We start from the raw sequence: 25,624 nt of genomic DNA, 5'->3' as shown, positions 1-25,624 counted from the left end.
CAAGTTTATTTTAAGCAGAACACCACATGTCAGAGATTAGGTGAATGATGGGTTCAGCTCCTTCAGTGATCTGTGGGTGCCAACTAACACATCCATGAAGCCAGATCCCTGGTGACAGGTTTCTTCCTTCTTTCCCTCCCACCACTTCATATACTGCTCGCTGACTTGAAACTAAGCTGAGGTGAGCAGCGATGAAATCCAAATAAAATACTCCTCCATCCAGAAGAGGTCACACTTGGATCCCAGGAGAATACAAGCAACACCTTGCTGAAAGGATTTAGGCTAATTGATAACACAGCAGCACAGAAAACTGTAACTAAGGGGCAAGCAGCACACGGGCTAAAAGACCCTCATTTTTTTAGTCGGCAAGAGCTTGCTTCTGGTCCAGATAACATTCTCCAGAAGTTCCTGGGCTTCTTGGACCCCCTGTCTTGCAGCAACGTTAAGGAGTATCTCTACATCCCTAAAAGAAGCAGTTATTTAGTACAAAGAAAAAGTAAAGCTTTTAACTTTAAGAAAAAGTAAACCAAAAGCACCTGCACATCCAGTGTTTAGGCTAAGGGCCAGGTTAACACCTGTCGGGACTCATTCTAAGGCACTGAGGGAAACACGTGCCATTTCATCTGGGTTTTATCTTGAGTGTCTTCATAATCAAATCAAAGCCACCCACAGCAATCGTGTCACAACATTAGAGTCCAGCGGAATTTTTTTGCCCTGTTTAGAAGAGTTTTTCTAGCCAAGACTCTTAGGTAATGTCTGAGACCCTTCTCTTGCCAGCAAATTCTGTATTTTGGTTTGGAAATGGTAACTGGAGAGGGGCCCCTTTTAACATGCCTGCCCATCAGCTGTGAAACTACCAACCGTCAGTCATAACAAGAACATGCTGACTATACCATTTTGACTTGGCTGCTTCAAAAGGGTCATTTCAAAATTTCATTACCAATAATACATGCAACCAATGTCCCTGAGTATTTTATCAATTCCCAAGGCTCACCCTACCTATCAGTGCCTCACTGAGACGCCCTCTTTCTGGACCTTGCCCAGCCATCAGTCGGAGGTCGATTAAGGAATGGAATTTGGAGGAGGGGGTTGGTTGTACACATTTCTGGGTAACGGAATATATGTCAGTTATGTTAATTAAAAAAAAAAGCTGAAAGTTTAATGGTTTATTTTTGGTACCCTATCAAAATAGGGTCTTTTGGGGGTCTGCCTCAAAATAGCTGTATAATAACCATCCCAGTCTGTGAACTATTCACAAACATTAAGAACTTCTCCAGAGAGAATAGCAGTACTTCTCTTGATGACTGTGAGTAACCAAAAGAGGATTGGTACAATAGACACCAGAAGAATTGGTGCCCAGATAGAGCTATCTACCTGATATTCTTGCATGTTCCATTCTGTTTAAAAGAAAATGCTACAAGGCCATAAACACGGTACATCCAGGGTATGGGAGATTGTAAGGACCATGAGATAATCTGGCCTTTCATCTCAAGCTCATAGAATGCCTTAACAGTATAATCAGTGAATCTGTGCAAAGATTTGAATCTTGGATTCCCTGGCTTTGTGACTTTTATCATAACTCATAGCAATGTAAGCACATAAAAAGGCAAGAGTAGGAAGTGAACTATATATAAAAAGCTTTTGTCTGTCAATTGCAGGTAATATATGGGGGCAGGTTTAGGACGAATGACATCTCAGCTAGAAGGGAAAAGACAGTTCATTTCATTACCCTACTTCCATGGACCCAGTCATGTTTTTCAGTTTTCCTACTGCAAGGTTAAAGGAAGCACGGGGATGGCCTTGCTTGGAGGCTTGTCTAAAAAAAGAAAGGAAGAGAAAAGGGGACTGGTGATATGGGTTGGAAAGGTAATGGGGAGTGAGTATGCAATAAAAAAATGAAAAATGAAAAACAGTCCCTTGAAAAAGCATCTGCTTGGGCAGTGCCAATACAAATATGTAACCATTACTGGAAACCATCACTTCCATCTTATAGATCTAGACTAAATGTTAGTAAGTCTCTTTCATCAAAAATGTCTCTTATTTGAAACATGTACAGTACTTAAAAAAAAAAAAAAAGTAAGGATATTTAAGTCACTTATTTGCTCCAAACCCATTCATCAGCTTTTTCAAAGATCAAAATAATTATACTCTTATCTCCAAAATATACAGGAAATCAAAATACAGGAAAACATCATCTGGGAATGTTAGGAATTCAGTAAAATGTAAGCTGGTCCTAAAGCACTATTTCCAATTGCTATAATATAAATGCAATATGCCAGTACTTTCCAATAGAACTTTCTCCAAAGATAGAAATGTTCTATATCTACTCTGTCCAATACAGTAGCTACTAGTCATGCGTGACTATTAAATACTTGAAATGTATAGTGCAACTGAAGAACTGAATTTTTAATTTTAATTCATTTAAATTAAAATGGCCACATGTGGCTGATAGTCACCATATTGGACAATACAGATTATATAATTATTACCTTCTTACCTTGCAGGGTTTTTTTTTTCAAATTATTAGGATGGGGGCAGGGGGAAGGTGTCAGAAATACAATACAAGGAAATGTACAAAAGTTGGCTATTTTTAATGCATAAAAATTTTGGAAAATGAGTAGGAAAATAAATCCAAAGGAAAAATGGGCAGACAACATGAACAGCCAATTTGCAGAAAAAGAAATAAAAATTACAACAGATGTTTTTAAAAAATGTTCAACTTCACAATTGATAAAAATAAAAAAAATTTTAAATGAGACCTCTTACGGTGCTATTCAAGTTGGCAAAGATTAGCAAATGATCAAAAACAATATTGATAAGTCTATAAGTATATACTAGAGTGGACTTGGGCAATCTTTCAGAATAGTTTTACAATACATATAAAAGCTTTAGGAATGATAATTCTGATAATTCTATTTTTAGTGATTTTTTTTTAATTTTTGTTTTTATTTTTTTTGGTAAGGAAATCAGATGTGCAAAAAGGTACATATGAATGGCTCTTTCCAATGACAGTTTGCGATAGTAAGAAACTAGGAAAAGGGCTAAACATAAAATAGTGAAATCTTCAAGTAAATTAAGGAATAGTATAAATATATTAATTGAAAAAAGTCTAGAAGAATACCCATCAAAATGTTTAAAGTAGTTTTACTATGCTATATGATATAGGTGATTTTTTTTCCAATGTTTTTCACATCAGGCATACATTTATTTTTATAAGTTATAAACTATAAATTCCGTTTTAAAAGTATATGAGTGGAAATCTTGCTTTTGTAATGCTTTTCCCACCCCGTTCCTGACAGGAGAAGCCATCACTGAAAGATGGAAAGGTTTTTCAAACTGGCCTTTAATTGCATGGTCCCAAGCAAGAAAGGACCTAGCTTCCAAAATGTTGTTTAGGGCAACTTTAATGTACTTACTGGTCACCCCCAGAAACTGGTTAAAGTGAAGTTTCTGCTTTAGTAGGGCTGGGTTAGGGCTTCAGATGCTGTATTTATAACAAGTGCCCAGCAGGTGATGCCAAAGCTGCAGGTGTGTGGCCTACACTCCCAGTACCAGGGGCTTCAGCCTCCTACAGTCAGTCACCAACCACATTTAGCTACTCTAGAGCCATGTCATTCCCTTCCTGATTCTCAAAGTTATTTGGCAGGTGAACTTTATCAGAACATCCAGTTTAAACTTTGTGGTGAAATGGGTTACTGAAATGACTTCCCATCCTGGTTCGTGTTTACTTTATAACCACTGTAGATTTCTAGAGTAGTGGTTTGATCTGGTCATACATTTACAGTCACTCGGGGCTTTTTCTGCTCACTTAAGTCAATCTGGAGCTAAGCCTCACTATGTTTCAAAGCTCCCCGGGGGATGGATTCTAATAAGTAGCCAACTTGGTCAACCACTATTCTAGAGAGAAGAAAGGCAACCTCTGAGATGCATGAGCTCATCGGTTCATGGGTAATGGCAAAGTCATAAGTGTGTTCACTTTTCTCTAAGATAACCAAACATTTCTCAGGATCACGAGAGACTGCACTTCAGCATTATCTAATAGAAATATAATGCAAGCTGTGCATAATTTTGAATTTCCTGGTGACCATATTAAAAGTTCTCAAAGAAATAGGTAAAGTTAATTTAAACATTTTATTTAACCCTGTCACACATTATCATTCAACATATAATCAATATAAAGAATTATTAATGAGATAATTTATATTCCTTTCTTCACATTAATATCCATTGTGTATTTTATATCTCCATTCAAACTAGCCACATTTTGTGCTCAATGATCTTTGTGGCTAGTGGATGCCATATTGGACAATACAGCTTAAAGAGTACCATAACAAAATTCTACTTTCAGATAAATTGAGACTGTATGAATTCAAAGCCAGTTCTCTATATTAAGTGACTCTTGCTTTGTACCTAACTTGTCATTATTTTCTACCACAGTCTCCATATAAAATAGAGTTTCTAACATCTCAGAGCCAATTTATTTATTTTTTCAACCTCTAGAGTGTGAGGTGGGGTGATCAAGTGTATGTTTCCAAAGTTACTCTTGTTTTCTCAAACTGAAAATATAATAACATGGGATATTTTTCTTTAAGGATTCATCAGGCCAAGACTATGCAATCAAAATCAAGAAAGCTTCTGTGAAAAATTTAGAACACTGAATATAAAACAGTTGAATAAAATTTAGACCAAAAAAATGGACTAAACAATAAGTAATATGTATTTCTACTTTTAAATTTCAAATTAATGTGTCTTTTACAGTCAAGAGCTCAAAATTTTAATAAGCAAGATAGTGCTAACACAGAACACTGTTAATAAAATTACTGGTGTTCTGAATCTTGACCTAGAAAGCTACATGTGCTCCAAGTTAGCTCTTTTAAAGTTAACCTAAATAGAACTACCCTATAACCCAGCAATTGTACTACCAGGCATTTATCCACAGGATACAGGGGTGCTGTTTCGAAGGGGCACATACATCCCAGTGTTTACAGCAGCACTATCAACAATAGCTGAAGTATGGAAAGAGCCCAAATGTCCATCTATGGATGAATGGATAAAGAAGATGTGGTGTATATATACAATGGAGTATTACTTGGCAATCAAAAAGAATGAAATCTTGCCATTTGCAACTACGTGGATGGAACTGGAGGGTATTACACTAAGCAAAATTAGTCCGTCAGAGAAAGACAAATTTCATATGACTTCACTCATATAAGGACTTTCAGATACAAAACAGATGAACATAAGGGAGGGGGAGCAAAAACAATGTAAAAACAGGGAGGGGGACAAAACAGAAGAGACTCATAAATATGGAGAACAAACTGAGGCTTGCTGGAGGGGTTGTGGGGGGGTGATGGGCTAAATGGGTAAGGGGCATTAAGGAATCTACTCATGAAATCATTGTTGCACAATATGCTAACTAATTTAGATGTAAATTAAAAAGAAATATAATTAATTAATTAAAAAAATAATAATAAAATAAAAAAAATAATAAAGTTAACCTAGTGTTTGCTTACATTGTGAAGACTATTTTTAAGTGCATCAGCCCCATCATCATGCTTCACTGCAAAGTGGAAAAAGTAGAGAAGGTACCAAGACTTTGACATTAAGAGAGTTTATATCTCCATCTTACTTATGTTCTAGGGAAAAAAGCACCAAAAATCATAAAGTCTTATATTTCAGCACTTCCTGAATACCTTGCAGTTTTGCTGTTGGTAGGTATCATCTTTCTTACCTAAACCAATGCATTGCCATTTCTTCATCCTTCACCACACCAGCTCCTGGGTATAAAAGCAAAAAGCAGAAAAAAAAGGGGGGGAGTCTGTTAACTGCTTGGTGCTAAAATCCTCTATAAACCTACAGATACAGAAATCCAATGAGCAAGTTGCCTCCCGCCCAGTCCCCAGTAAAATGAGCACCAGAGGAACAAAGAAGCTACCTTTCAGGTATCTCTGGCCAACAATAAGCTGGGCACTTGAATACCCGAAGCGTGCATAAACATGTGCCACATGGAAATGGAAGCTCTGGGAATACAGCCACATATAAAACAGAGAGATCATGGTTCCCATTATGACCAGGATCTGCAAAAAGAAAAAAAAAAGAGGAACAGGAAGAATAATGTGAGGATCTACTTCAGGTATGGTTCAGATGTGGAAGCAATGAGTATATTCCATAAGAAAGGTATTTCAGGATGAGAGGTATATGATTTAAAGATAAGGTGTGCCCTTAATAGGTCTCTGTTGGGAAAAAATATTTACTATCACTAGTGTTTTAACATGTTTTTAGTCATTCTGACAGTACATTCCTTGGGTGATGCAAGATAACTAGATTGGGTAATTAACTGGGATTGGATGCTGACCAATAGGATTTTGGCAATTTATAAAAGGGGAAAATGGAGGCAGAAACAAAAGAGGAAGAGAGAAAAAAAAAGAATTAATGTGTTTGTTCTTTGGGCAGAAATATGGTAGGGAGGTAAGATGGGGAGGGAGTTTCCTGACCTGCTCTACCACAGTCTGGGGAAGTCATAGCCTTGCTTTGTTCTTCTCATACCATCAGCTGCTTCTACAGAAATAGGAGACCTTCTGACCACACTTTCAGCTTCCTCCCTGAAAAGATCCAGGTAAGTCAGTAGCATCCAGAAGGCAAAGGAAGATGAGAATTACAGTTTGTTAGGGCTGCCATTACCAAAGTACAACAGAATGGGTGGCTTATACAACAGAAATTTCTCTCCTCACAATCCAGATCAAGGTGTCAGCAGGGTTGCTTTCTTTAGATGACTGTCTTCTTCCTGTATCTTCACATCATCTTTCCTCTGTACATTTCTGTGGCCAAATTTCCTACTCTTATAAGGACATTGGTCATGTTGGATCAGGGTCCACCCTAATGACCTTATTTTAACTAAATTACCTCTGTGAAGATCCTGTATCAAATACAGTCATATTCTGAGGTACTGGGGGTTAGGACTTTAACATATGAATTTGAGGTTGAGGGACACAATTCAGCCCATACCAGTAGCCTAAGTTGACAGTATAAGGATCCTTCCTAAAAGAACCAGTGAACTGGCAGGAACTTTGGAATCACCCTTCTCTAGCTTGAACGTGCTACTCACTTCTCTTCAAGAAGTCCTTCTAAGTGAGGTCCTTTCCCATTATGAGAAGCTGGTACCTCAGCAACGGATTCATGCCCAGAGCAAGTTTACATTGTCCAGTAACCAAATCAGCACAGCCATGGCTATTTCCAGAGACAGAGCAAAATGCCGTCTGAGATGTCAATTCATGCAGGTTCGGTGGCTGACAGGAAACTGGGGAAGGAAGTGCAGCAAGACCACAAACTTCTCCCTAGACAGTCCAGGGGCCTTGGATCCATTCCCTGGTTGTCCTCAGCCAGCTTGTAAGGAGGAGTTCATACTCTGAAGAAAATGCAATGGGATTGACATCTTCCCTTTTGGGTGCGACCCTACTTCTACGAGAAGATAGGAATGCAGCTTCTAACCTAAAAACCCAACTCTCAGTGGCTGGAATGAAAGGTAAAAATGAATTACTGATTCCTATACCAAGAACTGAACTTGAACACAGACTATTTTAACTCAAGTCTTTTGCCAAACAAATCAATCAGGAATTGAAAACTCAGAGAATAACAGAGGAGTTTCGCAGACTTTAATTCAGAATTATTATAAGTGCAAAACATGGATCACTAAACATTTTTAATGGTCATACTGAAGATACGAGAGAGAAGAATATGATAACCTTACCATAATACAATATGGGCAAAATTATAAGGTATAATTATAACTATTTAAATTTATATTATAAATATATGTTGCTTATAAGTTATGTGTTACTCTAAATAATTTCCATAATATAACTTCAAATTTGATGATGTATCTCCCTTCTCATTAGGGAATTGTTGGTTATTCACAACAATGAATGACAAAGTCTATGTCAACCTGTGTGTGTATGTGTGTGTGTGTGTGTGTGTGTGTGTGTGTGTGTGTGACATTAGTGGTGTTCTTTGTTGTTGGAGATGCGTTTTGTCTTTTCTGGGTTTTGTGAAGGAGGTATTTTATTTTAATTTTTTATCCTCTTATCAGGACATACAAACTCATCTCTATTGATTCTTCTTCATGAACAGGTGGCCTTTCACATATTTCTATATGTTATAATGTTTCACAAAAGATGAATGTTTTAAAACTCTTGAAATCCTTTTTGAAATTACTTTATTTATTCAGTATTTGTCTTGAAGGTGTCTGACACTATTCTAACCACTCTGGGTAAACTAATAAACAAAACAAGCAAAATTCACTGCCCTGTGGTAGCTTACATTATAACTGGGCAAAAAATGAAGAAACAGATAATAAATAAAACAAATAAGTAAAACATATGATATATTGAATGGTAATAAATGCCATAAAGAATAGGAGAGTAGAGAATAATTTGAGCTAAGGTTTACAAATTTTAAAAGGATGGGAACACTGGCTTTTGATCTCAGGGTTGTGAGTTTGAATCCCACGCTGTGTGTAGAGATTACTTAAAAAAATGTTAAGTTAAAAAATTGAAAATAAATAAAAGGACGGAGCACCTGGGTGTCTCAGTTGGTTAAGCATCCGACTCTTTTTTTTTTTTTAATTTCTACTTTTTTTTAAGTTTATCTATTTATTTCGAGACAAAGACAGCACAAGTGAGGAAGGGGCAGAGAGAGAGAGAGAGAGAGAGAGAGAAGAAGACAGAGAATCCCAAGTAGGCTCCACATTGTCAGCACAGAGCCTGATGCAAGACTAGAACCCACGAAAATGTGAGATCAGGACCCGAGCCAAAACCAAGAGTCAGATGCCTAACAGACTGAGCCACCCAGGCAGCCCAACATCTGACTCTTGATTTCCACTCAGGTCATGATCCCAGGGTCTTGAGATCAGGCCCTGAGTGGAACTCCATGCTGAGCATGAAGCCTGCTTAAGATTCTCTCTCTTTTTCTCTCTCTCCCTCTACCTCCTCCCCTGCTTGTGCTCATACATACCTGTATGTATATATATACATATATATATGTAAAAGGATGAATAGAAAGGAAGGACAAAGAAAAGTAAAGAAGGGCTTATCTCAAAAAGACATGTGGTTGTGGCTTTGTCTAATGGAGTAAAACCCAAAGAATTTCAGAGCACCTGGCTCAGGGTGGCTCAGTAGGTTAAACATCTGAGGGCACTTAAATACATATCAGCCCACAGCTTACAATCTCACAGCTTCATGGGTTCGAGTCCCCACTGGGCTCTGCACTGGCACTGTGGAGCCTGCTTGGGATTCTCTCTCTCCTTCTCTCTCTGCCCCTCCCCCACTTGTACTGTCTCTGTCTCTCTCAAACTTAAAAACAACAACAACAACAACAACAACAACAATGAGTTTCACAGGAAACCCAGAAAGATTTGAGAGAATTATATCAGCAGAACACTTCCAGCCTTAACTCAAAGGGACAGATAGTACAAAATGAGAAGAGGTCATTGGATCCCCAAATTTCTACTTCCAGCAAGTGGACTAAGAAAAGTACTCAGCTGCAAACACATGCTACCTTTTATGAAGAAAGGAAGGGATAGAACAGAGAGTGGAGACAACAGCTCAGAGGGTGGAACCAAAAGCCAAGAAGAATTATTCCCAGAACTTGAGACCCAATCAAAGAACTTTGAACCTTTGCCTGACTGGATTTCAGAACTGCTGTGGATTGAACACTCCTTTGTGACTCCCATTTTCCCCTAATTGAACTGATACGTCTAGGGCAGTTTTCCTCAGCCTGTCTCACCATTGTATGTTGGGTGTATGGAGTAAAATAACTTGTCTCTTTAGTCTCTCAGGTCACAGATAGAAAAAAAAAAACTATATTCAAAGAGTTTAGATGCTGAGATTCTATGTGTTCAGGTCATACTATATTCAGATAAGAATTTGGGGCACCTTGGGAGAGGGTGAGGAATACATTTTGCACAGAAGCGGAAGATGAATCATTGGAGCCAATGAACAGAATGTGATAGACAAATTCTAAAATGGCTTCAAATGTTCACTGCCTACTGGTGTTGACATCTCATATAAGCCCTTCCCCTTGAGTACTGGCTGAATCTAGAGACTCACTTCTAGCCAATAGAATACAAGAGTAATAGGATGTCACCAGCTATGTCATTTGTAGGGCCTACTACAAAATGAACTCATAGAACCCTTGGTTCAAGAATTATTAGGAATATTCAGAAACCAGAGAATTAAGCCAAGTGTGGGCTTTTTTTTTTTTTTAAAGCACAGAGCTCTATGCAAATGCATAAGTCACACAACCATGAAGCCATCCCCAAATATCACCTCTGTGACTAGATTATAAAAAGACTGTGATGGGGCACCTGGGTGGCTCAACTAGTTGAGCGTCTGACTTCAGCTAAGGTCATGATCTAATGGTTTGTGAGTTCGAGCCCCGCATCGGGCTCTCTGCTGTCAGCTCAGAGCCTGCTTCAGATCCTCTGTCCTGCTCTTTCTCTGCCTCTCCACTGCTCATGCTCTCTCTCTCTCCCTCAAAAAAAAAAAAAAAAAAAAAAAAAAAAAAAAAAAAGACTGTGACATTTGTCCTTCCCTCTCTCTCTACCAGGACCTCAAAATATGACCTTCTTATTTGGAAACAGGGTATTTGCAGATATAATGAGTTAAGATGACATTATACTGGGTTAGGGGGGCCCTAAACCTAATGACTGCTGGACTTATAAAAAGGCCACGTGAACACTCAGAGACATATAGGGAAGAATCCCATGTGACAATGGAAGCAGAGATTGGAGTGATGCATCTGCAAACCAGGGAACCCCAGATTACCAGCCCCACCAGAAGCGAGGAGAAAGGTGTGGAACAGATTCTCCCTCAGAGCTTCCAGAAAGAACCAAACCTGCCAACAACTGGATTTTGGACTTCTGGCCCCCCAAACTGTGAGAGAATAAACTTCTGTTGTTTTTCACCCAGTTATAGTACTTCACAAAGTTACAGTACTGTGCTATGAGAGCCCTGGAAAACAAGTATACCCTTCAAAGCAAACGCTACACAGGATCGCTGTCTATTATAAAAGATTTGAATTTCCAAACATCAGAGTCCCTGTGCCATAATTCAACCCACTGCATGTGCAGGTATCACTTGACTCTCTTGGCATCACCCTGTGGGCATCGGGCTCAGAGAACTGTCACAAATGCTGAAGTTCTGGCTACTGCTATTGCTGTAATAAACCATCCTTTGTCTCTGAGCCAGCGGTCTCACATGTCCCACCAACATCCCTGAAACCGCGGCAGGTGATTCGTTAGCTTCTGTGCAGGTAAAATCTCAGACTCTTCATCGTTCGTGACAGGGCTGACAGGACTTGGTGAATCAGATATGAAGAGTTAGATAAAGAGAAGAAGCAAAGATAACCTCAAGGCTCATGACCTGAGCAATAGGGTGAATAGTAGTCTTCTTTCCTGAGACAGGGCAGACTGTGGCAGAAAAAGGGATTTCATTCTTTGCATTCTGTGCCTTGATCATACCCCGAACTTACTGAAAATTCCATAGAGTTAAATCAGCACCAGCCGCTCACCTAATTGTTCTAACACTCTGCTTAAATTTTTCTAGTTTTGTCTTCCAAACATCATGAGATATTTTGCTAAAATTCACAAACAACATATCTACATCATCGCTATTAATATCTATATCATAGCTGGGGCGCCTGGGTGGCTAGGTTGCTTAAGCATCCGACTTCAGCTCAGGTCATGATCTCGCAGTTTGTGAGTTCGAGCCCCGTGTTGGGCTCTGTGCCAACAGCTCGGAGCCTGGAGCCTACTTCAGATTCTATGTCTCCCCCTCTCTCTACCCCTCCCCTGCTCACGCTCTGTGTCTCTCTGTCTCTCGATAATAAATAAACATGAAAAAAATGTTTTTTAAAATATCTATATCACAGCTATTGATTCCATTTAAAAAGACAATGAGGTTTGTTTGTAATTTTGTTTGGAAGCATTGCTGGCTCATAAGGATCACCACACTCCTTTTCCTGAGCATTTACGCCCATGTCTGTTACCACTCTTTCTGGCTCTCTGATCATGAAATATCAGATCAATACAATAGAAATTCACTTAGAGTTGCTATGGGCGAGTGGCTAAGGCTTTCTTACCTTCAGCAACAGTGTTAGTTGTCAATGAGTCGAGGTAGTTTGAGATCCAGTAAGGATAGATCATGTTATATTCAAAAACTGGCAAGAACTGTGTGAATTCTCAAATATCCTGTTGAGGAGCGCCTGGATGGCTCAGCCAGTTAAGCATCTGACTCTCGATTTCAGCTCAGGTCATGCTCCTATGGTTCATAAATTCGAGCCCCACATCAGGCTCTGTATTATGAGTGCAGAGAGCCTGCTTGGGATTCTCTTGCTCTCTCTCTGCCCCTCCCCTGCTCTCTCTCTCTCTCTCTCTCTCTCTCTCTCTTTCTCTCAAAATAAATAAACTTTTAAAAATATATATCTTGTTGGGATTTTCCAACTTCTCGTCTTTTCTTTTCTTCCCATCTTTTTTTCCCGTCCTTCCATTTTTGCCCACCATGGAGATGTCAGTGAACCCAGGTCCAAGTAAGACCGGTGTGGTATGCAGAGGAAGCTACTGAGTGACTGGAAAATTTACTACAATGAGAAAACGAGTTAATTGTTAAGCATATAAGGAGATATATTGACGTTAATAAAACCACATTTCTATCTGAGAAGGAATTTGCAACATATACAGAATCTTCAAGAAAGAACCCCAAGGCATAGGAGGAAAATAGGATGATTTCACCATGAAATCAAATTTAAAACACACACACGGATAGTTATAATTGAATATGTGTGTATACATCGATGCATGCATACACACACACACACACACACACACACACACACACATACAATACACATAGATTTCTAACTTTCTTCACTGAAAAGTTCTAGATGCAATAACAGTTCAGTAACAATGATGACACTGAGAACCCAGACTTTTATTTCTAAATATTACCCTCTGCCAAAAGAAACCAAGGTTCCTTCAAGAAATGGCTCTTCCAGGGCTAGAATATGGAATGAACAAAATGTGCCTGGAGCATCTTATCTCTGAAAGCAATGTTCAATGAATGATGGGGGCATGTCAAAAGGATTCAGAAGCCAGCATGAAGGAGCTCCCACAGGCTAAATCTGTGACAATTTCTGCATCACAATACCTAATGAGATTATCAGATTATAAACCATTAAATAAAACTGGAATCCATGAGTCTGTCCTGAAACAAACAAACAAAAAGAGGGAGAAGGGAAAGTTCTTCCTTACAGTGGAATGGAAATTACTAAATGTAAAATGAATGATGCAAATAAGGAATCACCGTTTGACAGCCTTCAGTATGATGGTTGATTCAGATGGGAGTTATCAATGAATACTAAGGCTGATGTAGAAAACTTGATGAGGAACAAGACATGAGAGTAAAACCTTAGAAGCCCTGCCTCCAAATGTTGATTGATAATTAAAGGAGAACTGAGGAACTTACATTGACAAGCTGGGAGACACAAATGGGGGGGGGGGGGGTGGGAAACATTGTCGGGACAGTTGGCAAAATGTGAATGAAGTCACATTTCCATGGTAGTGTTCTATCAGTGTTAATTTTCTTTTACTTTTACTTTTTTCTTTTCTTTTCTTTTCTTTTCTTTTTTTTTTTTTTTGAGAGAGAGAGAGAGAGAGAGCACAAACAGGGGAAAGGCAGAGAGAGAGGGAGAGAGGGAGAATCCCAAGCAGTCCCCTCCTGTCAGAGTGGAGCCTAAAGCAGGACTTAAACTCACAAACCAAGAGATCATGACCTGGGCCAAAGCCAAGAGTTGGACACTTAACCGACTGAGCCACCCAGGTGCCCCAATGTTGATTTTCTTCTTGATCATAGTGTCTGTTGTTACATATTCCAATTTGGGGGTATAACTGGAGCATGTAGGGGATGATAGGCATCATGCTGAGTGGGGAGAGAAAGGAAAGAGAACAAATGAAGTGAAATGCTAATTGGCCACCCACACAGATGATGAAGATGTAAAAGTTGTTGGTCTGTTCTGGTAACATTAATGTACATTTGAAACTAGTTCAAAAAATGTTTTTAACATAAAAAGCAATATCATATATATACATATATATATATATATATATATGGGATTATTAACCATATATATACATATATATATATGGTTAATAATCCCATCAGCGACCTTTTGTTTTTTAATTTTTTTTAACGTTTTTTTTTTTCTTTTTTTTTGAGAGAGACATAGAGTGCGAGCAGGGGAAGGCAGAGAGAGAGGGAGACACAGAATCCGAAGCAGGCTCCAGCCTCCGAGCTGTCAGCACAGAGCCCAATGTGGGGCTCAAACTCATGAACTATGAGTACATGACCTGAGCTGATGTCGGATGCTTAATGAACTGAGCCACCCAGGCGCCCCCCATCAGTCACCTTTTTCTGTTTCTAGGTATATAATTCATTTGGACCAAAAAAATATATAGGTTAACCTAAGAGAATAATTAGGCCATTTCCCACAATCTGCATACCCAAATGGCAATACTGATAAAGAAATAAAAACCCAATGGTCAATGTTTTGTCACTATCATCTCCAAAATAAATGTATTACCATTTTTTTTGTCTTTTCTAATCTTAAAAAGCCTCCATTTTCTTCTCATAAGCACATAAATGTTACTTACTTATATTCCCCCTTTATTGTTTGAGCCTTGAGTTTTTACACATCCTTCTTTTATTGGGTTCATTGACAAATGCCCTATGTAAATATTAATCTTTTGAGAGGATGCTTTATCTTCTTTCTCTTTGGATCATTTTTTCAATTAAAAAAAAATGAGCCAGGCACTATGCTAGATGTTACAGAATGAACAAAAACAGATCAAAACAAAACAAGAATGAAAACATATATAACTTTTGGCATGGGAGAGAAATAGTTTATTGTTATTATTTTTAATGTTTATTCATTTATTTTTTGAGAGAAAGAGAGAGAACAAGCTGGGAAGGGGCCAAGAGAGAGTGAGAGAGAAATCCCAAGCAGACTCAGAGCTCTCAGCTCAGAGCCCGATGCAGGCCTCTGTGAGGTCTAGAACTCACAAATTGTGAAATCGTGACCTAAGCCAAAACCAATCGTCAGACGCTTAACCAACTGAGCCACCCAGACGCCCTGGGAGATAGATACTTTAAACAAATAAAATATGCAAGGAAAAGTACAACTGAGGTTAGTACTAGAATGAAGAGGGAGTTTCATTTCTTCATTTTTCTATATCCAAGAGTTACGAGTTCATTTTGGTAAGATGATGCTGGGGAGGGAGACAGAGGACAAATTATGAAAAGTTTTGCTCAAAGGCCACGTAAAGGATTTTTGTCTTCATTTTAAGAGCAACAAGAAAACTCTGGAATGTTAATAGGTATGTGGTACAGGGAGACGATGAGTTGGGGAGGAACATAATCACTTCTGTGTTTCAACAATATCACTCTGACTGCAGTATGGAGCTACAGCTGCCAAAGCGAAGCACACAGGATGTTTCACTGGGGAGCGAGGTAAATATTTCAACTTGTTTTCATATATTGTATTAAAAACTTAAACTTTCCTGAGAGCCCAGGGATTCACTCAGTGTATATGTCTGGTGATCATATGTCACTTAGGGTGCTTGAGGTAATGTGAGGAAGCATGACTATTCCCTGGGGTCTGTTCATGACTTGCACATACTGGCTGTGTTTCAGTTTGTGTATCAGGTCAAGTGTATTTATGGACAAAATGCTAGTTTAACTGAAATAAGCTTCATAAAGTGGATGCGATCTTAAAAAGATTCCTGTAAAAAAAACAAAAACCATGGAAAGAAGTAAATACTAATGTCGTAAGTGTCTGTGACGAAGAAATTTCGTGGGTGTCTGACTTGCATGACTCCAGTCATTGGGATAAGAGGACGAGGTTCCGATGTGTCGAGGAGGGAGGGTGCAGGGGTTCATGATTTTTGTTTGGATTGTATCTGGCTCAAAGACGTGCTGTAAAGCAGACTGTTGGATACGGGTGTTGAGAATTTTACAGATGTCTAGACTAAACATTGGAGCCACCTGAATAAAGGTGATAATTTCAGCTATACAGACTTAATGACATAGTCACTTTAAGTAGCAAAATTTTAGTTTTTGAAAGCTTCATATCTTTTATGATCTCTCTTCCTCTATCATCAATAATTAGAATTCTATATATATTCTAATGTTTTTAAAGTTTTGCTTTCTAAAGTTAAGGGCAAATATTTCGTATCTCGGTTCTTAGAAGAGAAGTTCACAGTATTTTTTTTTTTCCATGAGTAAATACATCAACAGCTTTTTATAGGAGTTGTTTAAAAGAGCTATTTGAAATCAGCTGTTTCATCTTTTAAAGCATGTAATTTTCAAACATACAGAACATAGATTAGATTATTCATGCACCCACCAGCCATATATGGTTGGTTTATATTTTGCCATATTTGCTCCAGAGTTTTTGTTTTTGTTTTTGTTTTTTTTTAATAAAAGAAATACAACATTGTAGAAATAATGACACATCCACTCTCACCTCTTACCTGCTCGTTTCCTAGAGGTAACCACCAAGGCTGTGTTAAGGTTGTAACATTCTTTTTTTTTTTTAATTTTTTTTAATGCTTTTATTTATTTTTGAGAGAGAGAGAAAGCACAAGCCAGGGAGAGGCAGAAAGAGAGGGAGACACAGAATCTGAGGCAGGCTCCAGGTTCCACGCTGTCAACACAGAGCCTGATGCGGGCTCAAACACATGAACTGTGAGATCGTGACCTGAGCTGAAGTCGGACCCTTAACCGACTGAGCCACCCAGACCCCCAGGTTGCAACATTCTAATGAATGTTTCTAGGCAAGAATGGGCTTAAGTTGGATATATCAACAGGGACAAATCTCAAAAATAAATGTTAAGGAGAATAAAAGGAAGCCTCAAGCTATTTCGGTGAAGATAATATTCAACTACAATAGTATTGCTAAAGCTAAAACATCAAATTGCTTTACTCTTGGTTGGAATGTTTTTTTTTAGCCAGTATAGTGTTTATATCAACAGTGATCAGGAGCCAGAGATTATTTTTAAATTGCAGTTTGTTTGAGAGAGATCTGTTAAAACACAAAATTCATTAAGGAGGAAACTAGTTTTAAATGGGTCCTTATGTGATGACAAGACTGGAATCAAGATTTCAGTCCCTGACTATGGCCAATTCTCTAAGTTTGAGGAGGTAATTTGTGCTACATTCTGTGGTCACAAAGATAAACGTATGACCCAGATCTTGCTCTCAAGCATTTCAAAGTTGTGGAGCAGAGATATAAGCAAATTGCAAAACAGCACAATAAGCTCCTTAATAAAGATGCAAAATGTACGAAATTCCAAGGATGAGAGGATGGTATCTGATTCTGCCTCATGGATTTCTTCCAAAACTTCTGCCACTGATGCGACCAACATTTTTTGACCCAGAGAAGAGTAAACACTGTTCAACTCGTCCAAAATTAAATTCCCTATTTTCTGCCTCACAACTGACCCCCTTCTCATTTCCTCTGCATTCAGTCAGTTACTAGTCCCTCCTGATCAGACCCCTGGTGTCTCTCATGTGACCTTTATCCTCCCCGCTCTCACAGACTTGACTCAGCCAGCACCATCTCACCCAGAGTTATTCAGAAGTCTTTAGCTCATCTCCAGGCCCTGCCTTGGGCCCCCCTGTCCACCTGTAGATGACAGCCAGTGGATTAGGTGATCCTCCTTTTCCTCCATAGCACCGCCTTGCAGTTGGAAAGCAGCCACGCCCCTCTGTGAAACAGTTTCCCACATGTCTATCTTTTGAAGATAGCTTTGCCCTATTGATGGTCAATATTCACCTTCATATTGTGAGGAGCATTTTTCTATGATGTGTTCATAACACTGTTAATTTCAATAAATGAATGATATCCACACAACAATTAAAAAACACACACCCACATTCTGTAAATTCCACAAAGGAAACAGTGTTTTGTGTATTGTCATTTACTTTTGTATTCCAGGGCACCTGGGTGGCTCAGTCGGTTAAGCGTCCAACTCTCAGTTTCGGCTCAGGTCATGATCCCATGGTTTCGTGGATTCGAGCCCCGCATCAGGCTCTGCACTGGCAGTGCAGAGCCTGCTTGAGATTCTCTGTCTCCCTCTCTTTCTACCCCTCCCCTACTCATGCTGTCTCTGTCTCTCTCAAAATAAATAAATTTTAAAAACTTTTTAAAAAATTTATTTTCGTATTCCTACTGCTGGCTAACTGCCTCATATACTATGGTTCATGTAATATTTGAATGAGTGAGTTTGAGTGGAATATACCTTGAACTGAATTTACAGAATTTACTGGTTATCTGTCTTTGTTCTTAGCTTCAATTCTTAAGAAAAACCAGTTTAGAATATTCAAGTAGTTATTGAGAAATATAAAAACATGACATACATTGGTAATTTATAAAATGGAAATAGCTTAAGTTACTAAAAAACCAAACCAAACCAAACCAAAAACACAAAAATAACCTGAGATAACAGTTTTGAATTCACCTTGGAGGTGCTGCAATGGCCGTTACTAGTCCAAACTGACAATCAGACTCGCAAGCCACCAATAGGCTTTAGTCTAACACCATATTTGCTGAGCTTTGTAGAGGGAAATGGGACAGGAAATACAGTAAGTGCAGTCTCCACATGTCATCAGGAGGCCTAGAAGCCACCCACCATCCACAGCTCGTGGGGCAGCCACAGAGCACATGTGTGGTCACTGGCCACAGTGAAGCCACCCTCCGCTCCCCCGCTATCTTTTAAACTCTTCCAGTCATATCATCCTGAGACCTGCATACCAACTCACAGAACCCCTAGCCCACATGCGGTTTGCACAGAGAAGGGTAAATAAAGCACAGGAGACACAACATTCCACAGTTTATCTTAACTCTGCAGTGGCCAAGGCAATCTTACCCAGAGAGAGGAGGCGGTCCTTCCTCTTGCATCAGCCCCATCCTGGTGTTAACCCTTTACTCACAGCCCATGATTTTTTCATGTCCTCAGTGCTAATAAATAACTCATCAGCAGGCATGTAACTTGGGACGGAAAAAATAATCTTGAGTTAAATTGCAAGATAAAGAAGACCTATGACTTCTCCAATTACATGTGTGTCTCCTACATTATCCTACATATTTATTCTTCTTGAGAGTGCTTAGCCAGTAGTAGTGGGAGAAATTCTGCAAATACTTCCTGAATGACAGACTTGGTCTTCATGTTGGAAGAGGAAGCCCCCAGCAGTGCCTGTAATCCATGGGTGTGCCTGTGTTATCAGGCACATTTTCTGTGTGTCAGAAAATATTGGTCCTGGGTGGCTCAGTTGGTTAAGCATCCAACTCTTGGTTTTGGCTCAGGTCATGATCTCATGGTTCATGAGTTCAAGTCCCACGTGACAGTGAGGAGCCTGCTTGGGATTCTCTCCTTCTCTCTGCCCTTCCTTCCCTCACTCGCACATGCTCTCTCTCAAAATAAATTTAAAAACTTTCAGAAAAAAAATACTGGTCCTGATTAACATGGGGGTGGGTGGGTATGTTGAAAACTACTGTTAGCTAAGAAAGAGCTACAATAATTAGTTATGGGAACATTAATTTTTTTTTTGTTTATTTATTTATTTTGAAAGAGATCGAGCAAGCGAGGGGCAGAGAGAGTGGAGAGAGAGAATCCCAAGCAGGTTCCGCTCATGAACCTAACTCAACCATGAGATCACAACCTGAGCCAAAAGCAAGAGTCAGACACTAAAGCAACTGAGCCACTCAGGCACCCCAAGCATTAATTCTTAAATGTCCCTCAAATCAAAATTATATGGACAGAAGGCTACAAAAATTGAGTCCAAACTAGAATGAAATTAGACTTTTCTTCTCTTCCCCATAAATTAAAAAGAAAATTCTAATGACTCTAGCGTTTTTTAAATCAGGTCAGTAGTAAAAAGGACATGTCTGTATTCTGTTCGTTGCATGTTTTATGGCCACAAGAGTGCCACTAATATTTAAGAGCAGTTTTTTATTTATTTTTTTAATGTTTATTTATTTATTTATGAGAGAAAGAGAGAGCAGTGGAGGGGTAGAGAGAGATGGAGACAGAATCCCGAGCAGGCTCCATGCCATCAACACAGATGATGTTTGTGGGGCTCAAACCCACAAACCGTGAGATCATGACCTGAGCCCAAACCAAGAGTCAGACGCTTAACGAACTGAGCCACCCAGGTGCTCTAAGACCAGTTTAATCTTAGGGACAAGGTAGAGATTCCACACAAGTGATTGATTTTGTTTTCCTTTCTCTCCCTTGAGAATTGAAATAACTTCCCTATTCTAAACTGTGTGAATGCCTTTCTAGACTATTTAATAAGTATTTTGTCAGTCAGCCTCACAGAAATTTTCATGTGAGATCATTTCATATTTGAATTAAAAGAAGATAATCCTGTACCAATTGTCTATTTAGTCACTGGCCTTTTATAATCTGGTTAGCCACTAGTTCTTAGGGAGTAGTTAGTTCTCTGCAAAACTTTAGCTTCTTCATGATTGTCAGACTGTGGTTATATATGGTGCAATAAAAATACATTTATGTTCTCTCCTAAAATATATTATGTCCTAAAACTTCACTAAATTGGCAGGAAACCAATGAGAGAGAGAGAGAGATACAGAGAACAAGAAGACAAAAAAATAAAAGAGAATTAGAGCACCTTTCCAGGAAATCTGACTTCCAAATAATAAGAGGTCCATGAAGAAATCAGAAAAAATGAAAAGAAGAAAATGATCAAAAAATGATTCAAGAAAATCTTCTCAAACTGAAAACAGTTTTCAGACTAAAAGGTCACAACATGATGAAAGGTGTATAATACAATAAGGGAAGTAAAAACATATAAACACATATCACTAAGAAACTTCACAACATTGGCTATAGAAAATAAGATTTTAATAGCTTCCATGGGGGGATGGGGGAAAGGAAAAGAAAAGGAAAAAGATTTCACATACTAAGAAGCATGAATCAGAATATACCAATGTATAGTATCAAAACTGTATTACCTAGAACACAGTAGAACAATCGCTCCAAATCTGAAGAATAAAGTATTTCAAATCTAGAATTCTACACCCAGTCTAACTCGAAAATAAATCTGATGATAGAATTAGAATGTTTCCATTTGCAGATATGCAAAGGTCTCCAGGTTTGAGTGCTCCACAAGAATAGGAAAGTGAACTAAGAAGAAGGGGGGTTCAGGGATCCAAGAATGAGGAATCTAGAACAGGAGGAAGGCAAAGGGAATCTCCAGGATGATGTGATGGGAAATCCCAGGAAGGCAGCAGGGAAGCAGGTGGAGAGGACAGAGCCCAAATTGGAGCAGCAGAGTAGAGGGTGTGTCTTCAAGAAAATGGGGAAACTGGGGCGCCTGGGTGACTCAGTCGGTTGGGCTTGGGCGTCTGACTTTGGCTCAGACCATGATCTCATGGCATGTGAGTTTGCGCCCCACTTCGGGCTCTGTGCCTAAGGCTTGCAGCCTGGGGCCTGCTTCCAGTTCTGTGTCTCCCTCTCTGTCTCTGCCCCTCCCCCGCTCCCACTCTGTCTCTGTCTCTCAAAAATGAATAAATGTTAAAAAAAAAAAGGGGGGGGAACTGAGAGGTTACCCAAAGTGCTAGAATATATTAGGAGGTTGCTTTGTGAAGTAACACAGAATAAATTAGATATCAGCACATAGAAAACTAACCAAAAAAAAAAAAAAAAAAAAAAAAAGAATTGTAACTACCTAGAAAACAAAGTTATAGAAGAAAGTAATTATAAGCATGATAATCATGAGGTTCAAAACAGGATACCCAAAATATGGCACCTTGGTCTATTGAATATTTTAAGCTGAAAGAGTTTGAGGAAACCGCAGAAGCAGGAAGATTTCTCTGATCTTCTCCCGTCCTTCTCCCTTGAAGCAGTTCATAAGACCCTCATCTGACAGCTACCCTCGCTCTACCCACAGGAAAGGGTCATCCTTGTCTCTGAGACCCAGAATCCAAATGGAGAAGCTTGCTGAGTTTGTCCCAGGTGGCTACACTTAGCTCACAGCTTTTGTCCTGTTTGTCCGTGAAGTCCAACGCTTCATCAAACCCTGCACAGAAACACTCAGATTCAGAAATTTTTTCAGGTTGTCATTTCCTTATGAAGATCCCCACGTCACGTGAAACTTTTATATTAAGTACACTTGTATGCTTTTCTCCTGTTTTTGTTAGTTTGATTATTTAGACTCGACCAAGGATCCTAAGAGGGCCAAGGAAAACTTTTTCCTCCCCTACATTATATTACTATTTAAATGGTCATAATAACGAAAACGGAATATTTAGCCAAAAATGAAGTTGTGGCTATACTAGAAAGGGGAGAGGAGAATTCTGTGTTTGAGGGGAAAGAGAGCAGGGGTTAGAAATAGAGAATTGATCAATAGCACACAAATTGAACAAAATAGCATGAAATGAATGTTATTTAGAAAGATGGCGGTGGACACCAGGAAAAAGCCTAAAAGTTGAAAGTGGTTTTCTCTGAGGGGCAATAATCAGGAGAAGGAAGGAGGCGAAGAGTGCTAGTATTAAATTACGAGCCTTATGAAATACTGGGCTTTTTCAACTACGTCTGCATATAGCTTTGAAGATTAAAATTTAGTTTAGAGGAGCACACGGGTGGCTCAGTCGGTTAAGTGACCGACTCTTGGTTGCTTAAGACCGCTTATATAAATAACCTTTAAAAGATTAGTTTAGAAAGTAGAAAAAAATATATGACTGCTTTATCATCAGACATCCAAATTTAATTTATAAATAAAGACAAATATTAGATGGGTGACCTAAGAAAATAAATATTGAGCAGGTTTAGACCCTTGTGACTTTCTGCTGAGGGTGTAGTAATTCATAGACGGCGATACTATTAGAATCCTTCCCAAGATGTGGCATTCCCATCTTGAATCCCATCAGTGGATAACTGTCCTGCCAAAACTCAACAGAGCTCCTAGAGGCAGAGTCCTTTTTTTTTTTTTTTAAGTTTATTTATTTATTTTGAGAGACAAAGAGTGCAGAGGAGGGGCAGACAGGGAGAGAGAGAGAATCCCAAGCACGGTCAGCACAGAATCTGATGTGGGGCTCAAAGTCTCGAACTGCGAGAACTGCGAGATCATGACCAGAGTCGAAACCAAGAGTCCCATGCTCAACCGACTGAACCATCCAGGTGCCCCTGCAGAGTCCTATTTGCACCCAGTGTTCCACCTCTCCCGCTGCTAAATGGACCAATTTAGGTGTGAACAGGGAATAAAAACAGTGATGTCATTATTCCTTGTCACAATTGTTCCCGTTTTAGCTCATATTTATAGCTCGAAGAACTAACACAGCACCAGCATTTAGTTAACTCTACTATACGTGCCAAAATATGAAAAATAAAACGTTGGCATTGTAAGAGCCAAAGTGGGTATTTTAGGTATTTTGATGGGGACTTTCTGCTGTACCATCCTGGTAAGTCTTCAGTGGTCTCAAATTATAAATATTTTGGAGACATTATTGACTTTAAAGCACTTGGAACCCTGAAGATCTATTGTTGAATTATTAATAATCGGCATTTTCTACAGATAAAATAGCCATATAACTTTATCAGCACTCCGCACAAGAGGAAGATGTGCACCTTCTCCCGGTCTTTTTTTAGTCAGTGTATTTTCATGTGGCTGGTGATAATTCACCCAAAGTAGATAGGAAACCCTAGATATAACAACAAAAAAACCCGAGAGTGACATGTCTCCTTTCACAGTCCAAGGCCACCCGTATCATTCAACCTATGTAAGTAAATAATATTCATTTTACGTTTTTATTTGGACTCAGCTGTAATTAGGTGGCAATGAACTAATGAAACGGGGTGCATTAAGGGAGGACAGCATCCTGGGGGTGGCTATTTATCTTGTCCCTAGAGAAAAGATCTCACTCCTAAAGCAGAATCAGGACCATTCCTGGTAATCTTCTTGTACTCTCCTTCCCTAGGGCATTAGTGTTGCTTGTTAGCACAGCGGTTACGATAGTTTTTGTTCAAGAATATTCTGTAAAACTGACTTCTACATTAATAAATCCCCTAGCTTCTTTTCCTTAGGAGTACATCATGACTTCTTCCTAGCTTCCTTTGGTTTCTGGTGGTTGTGTGTATGTGTGTGTGTGTGTGTAGCTGGAAGCTGAATTTCTTGCTCCCTGAAAGTGCTTCTTGCTTCCTGTCTTTGGAGTGCTATGTCTGTTAGCCAGCAAGCAAGAGAAAAATGCAGAGAGATAGATGCAGCTGGAAGGAGTAATATAAATCAAGACTGGCCTCCTTAAAGGGCCCCAAGTTTCTAGCTGCAAGATCTAAAATAAGAATGAACTTGTACTTTTTCCTCTCCTGATTTGCCATCCCCAAATTGCTGACATATCCCCATCCACCACCTCTGCAGCCCCCATCCCCTTTATTTACTTGGGTTTTATATAATCCACTCTCTAATAACTTAAGGTAAGAGCATGTTAAAATATGAGGGGTCTGAAAATACTGATAGCAAACAGATCTGGTAGCAGATTTTTATTCTTTCCCCACACAATTTCTTTAAAAAAAAAAAAAAGCTCTAAATCTTCAGTACAAAGCTAATTTTCAAACGATGGACACCTTAACTGAAATTGATGTGAGTCGTCCAATTTTCCAGCTAAATTGGCATAAATTAAGCCGTGTTTATACAATTCCTAGAGGCAGGCTGAGAGGAGAGAAGAGAGAAGAGGGGGTGTGGGGGGAGGAAGAAGGAAGGAAAGAAGAGAGGGGAGGAGAGGAAAGAAAAATGTAAAGCTAGCAATCTGGTGTCAAATAATTTTTCTCGCCATATTTTAATGAGGTTTTTTTTTTTCTCTTGCGAATTTTAAAGAAATTAACGGGTTAATTCAGGAATCCCAGACTCGTGTGTAATCTTGAATAAATCTTTCTTCCATATGTTTTCCAAGAAAACTGACCTCCTTCATCGGTAAACTCTGAACTCCAGCGCGGTTCCTATTGCACGTGACTAGGACTTACAACTGGTAACATCCTGTCCATTTCCCCAGGTGCCTCCTGCCTGGGTCGCGGAATTTGAGCACCTACCTCCCATTTACTCCGGGAAGGCAGAGGAAGCGCCTTGTACTTCCAGGGCGAATTGGCTTCCAAGGCAGAGGTGTCACTTGCCCGGGGTCTTCTTTCCTGCTTCTGAGGCATCCGGGGCTTCATCTCGTTCTTCTCAGGTTGGCTTCTCGGCTGGCCCGGGCTCCTCGGAAGGGTAGAGGACTTCCGCGTGCAGGGTTTGGCCCAGCGCGGACTCTTCAGGGGTCCTTCATTCTTCCCCTCCCCTCTCTCAACTTTTATCCCCTTTCATCTTCCCTCCAGGCCCAAGCTGTTCACCGGGAGCCGCTTTTGCTTTTCTGATTTATGCCCGAGGTAAAGCAGCTGTCTTTTAAAGATAAGAACGGGAGAACAGAGATATCAAGCGCCCATAAAAAATAACATAGGAAAAGACAAAAAGCCCCATCCCTAAAAATAGCTTTGTCATTAGCTCTTTTCATGCTGAACATCCAGATTTAT

At 39.3% G+C, this 25,624-nt stretch overlaps 1 protein-coding gene across 1 annotated transcript; it reads right to left on the bottom strand.

Annotated features, from left to right (window-relative positions):
• LOC144616039 (uncharacterized) lies at positions 1-25,624 on the bottom strand. The gene is made up of 5 exons (XM_078445121.2): positions 25,151-25,624; positions 5,936-6,077; positions 5,732-5,777; positions 1,730-1,816; positions 1-463 (listed from the first exon to the last, which is right to left on the bottom strand). The coding sequence occupies exons 1-5, from the start codon at positions 25,271-25,273 to the stop codon at positions 340-342; spliced, it is 522 nt and encodes a 173-aa protein (XP_078301247.1). The 5' UTR covers positions 25,274-25,624; the 3' UTR covers positions 1-339.

Source organism: Panthera onca, chromosome B1 (assembly GCF_046562875.1).
Source record: "Panthera onca isolate mPanOnc1 chromosome B1, mPanOnc1 haplotype 2, whole genome shotgun sequence".
NCBI classification, from domain to species: domain Eukaryota; kingdom Metazoa; phylum Chordata; class Mammalia; order Carnivora; family Felidae; genus Panthera; species Panthera onca.
Note: the sequence above shows the minus strand (reverse complement) of the source record. Positions and strands in the feature narration are given on the sequence as shown.

Excerpts from the sequence above, each read along its gene's own strand:
- LOC144616039 (XM_078445121.2), bottom strand. The coding sequence starts at position 25,273 with ATGAAGCCCCGGATGCCTCAGAAGCAGGAAAGAAGACCCCGGGCAAGT. Across the intron at positions 6,078-25,150 it reads CTTCCCGGAGTAAATGGGAG|ATCCTGGTCATAATGGGAAC; the intron begins GTAGGTGCTCAA and ends TTCTTTTTGCAG. Across the intron at positions 464-1,729 it reads ACTGGGTCCATGGAAGTAGG|GGATGTAGAGATACTCCTTA; the intron begins GTAATGAAATGA and ends TGCTTCTTTTAG.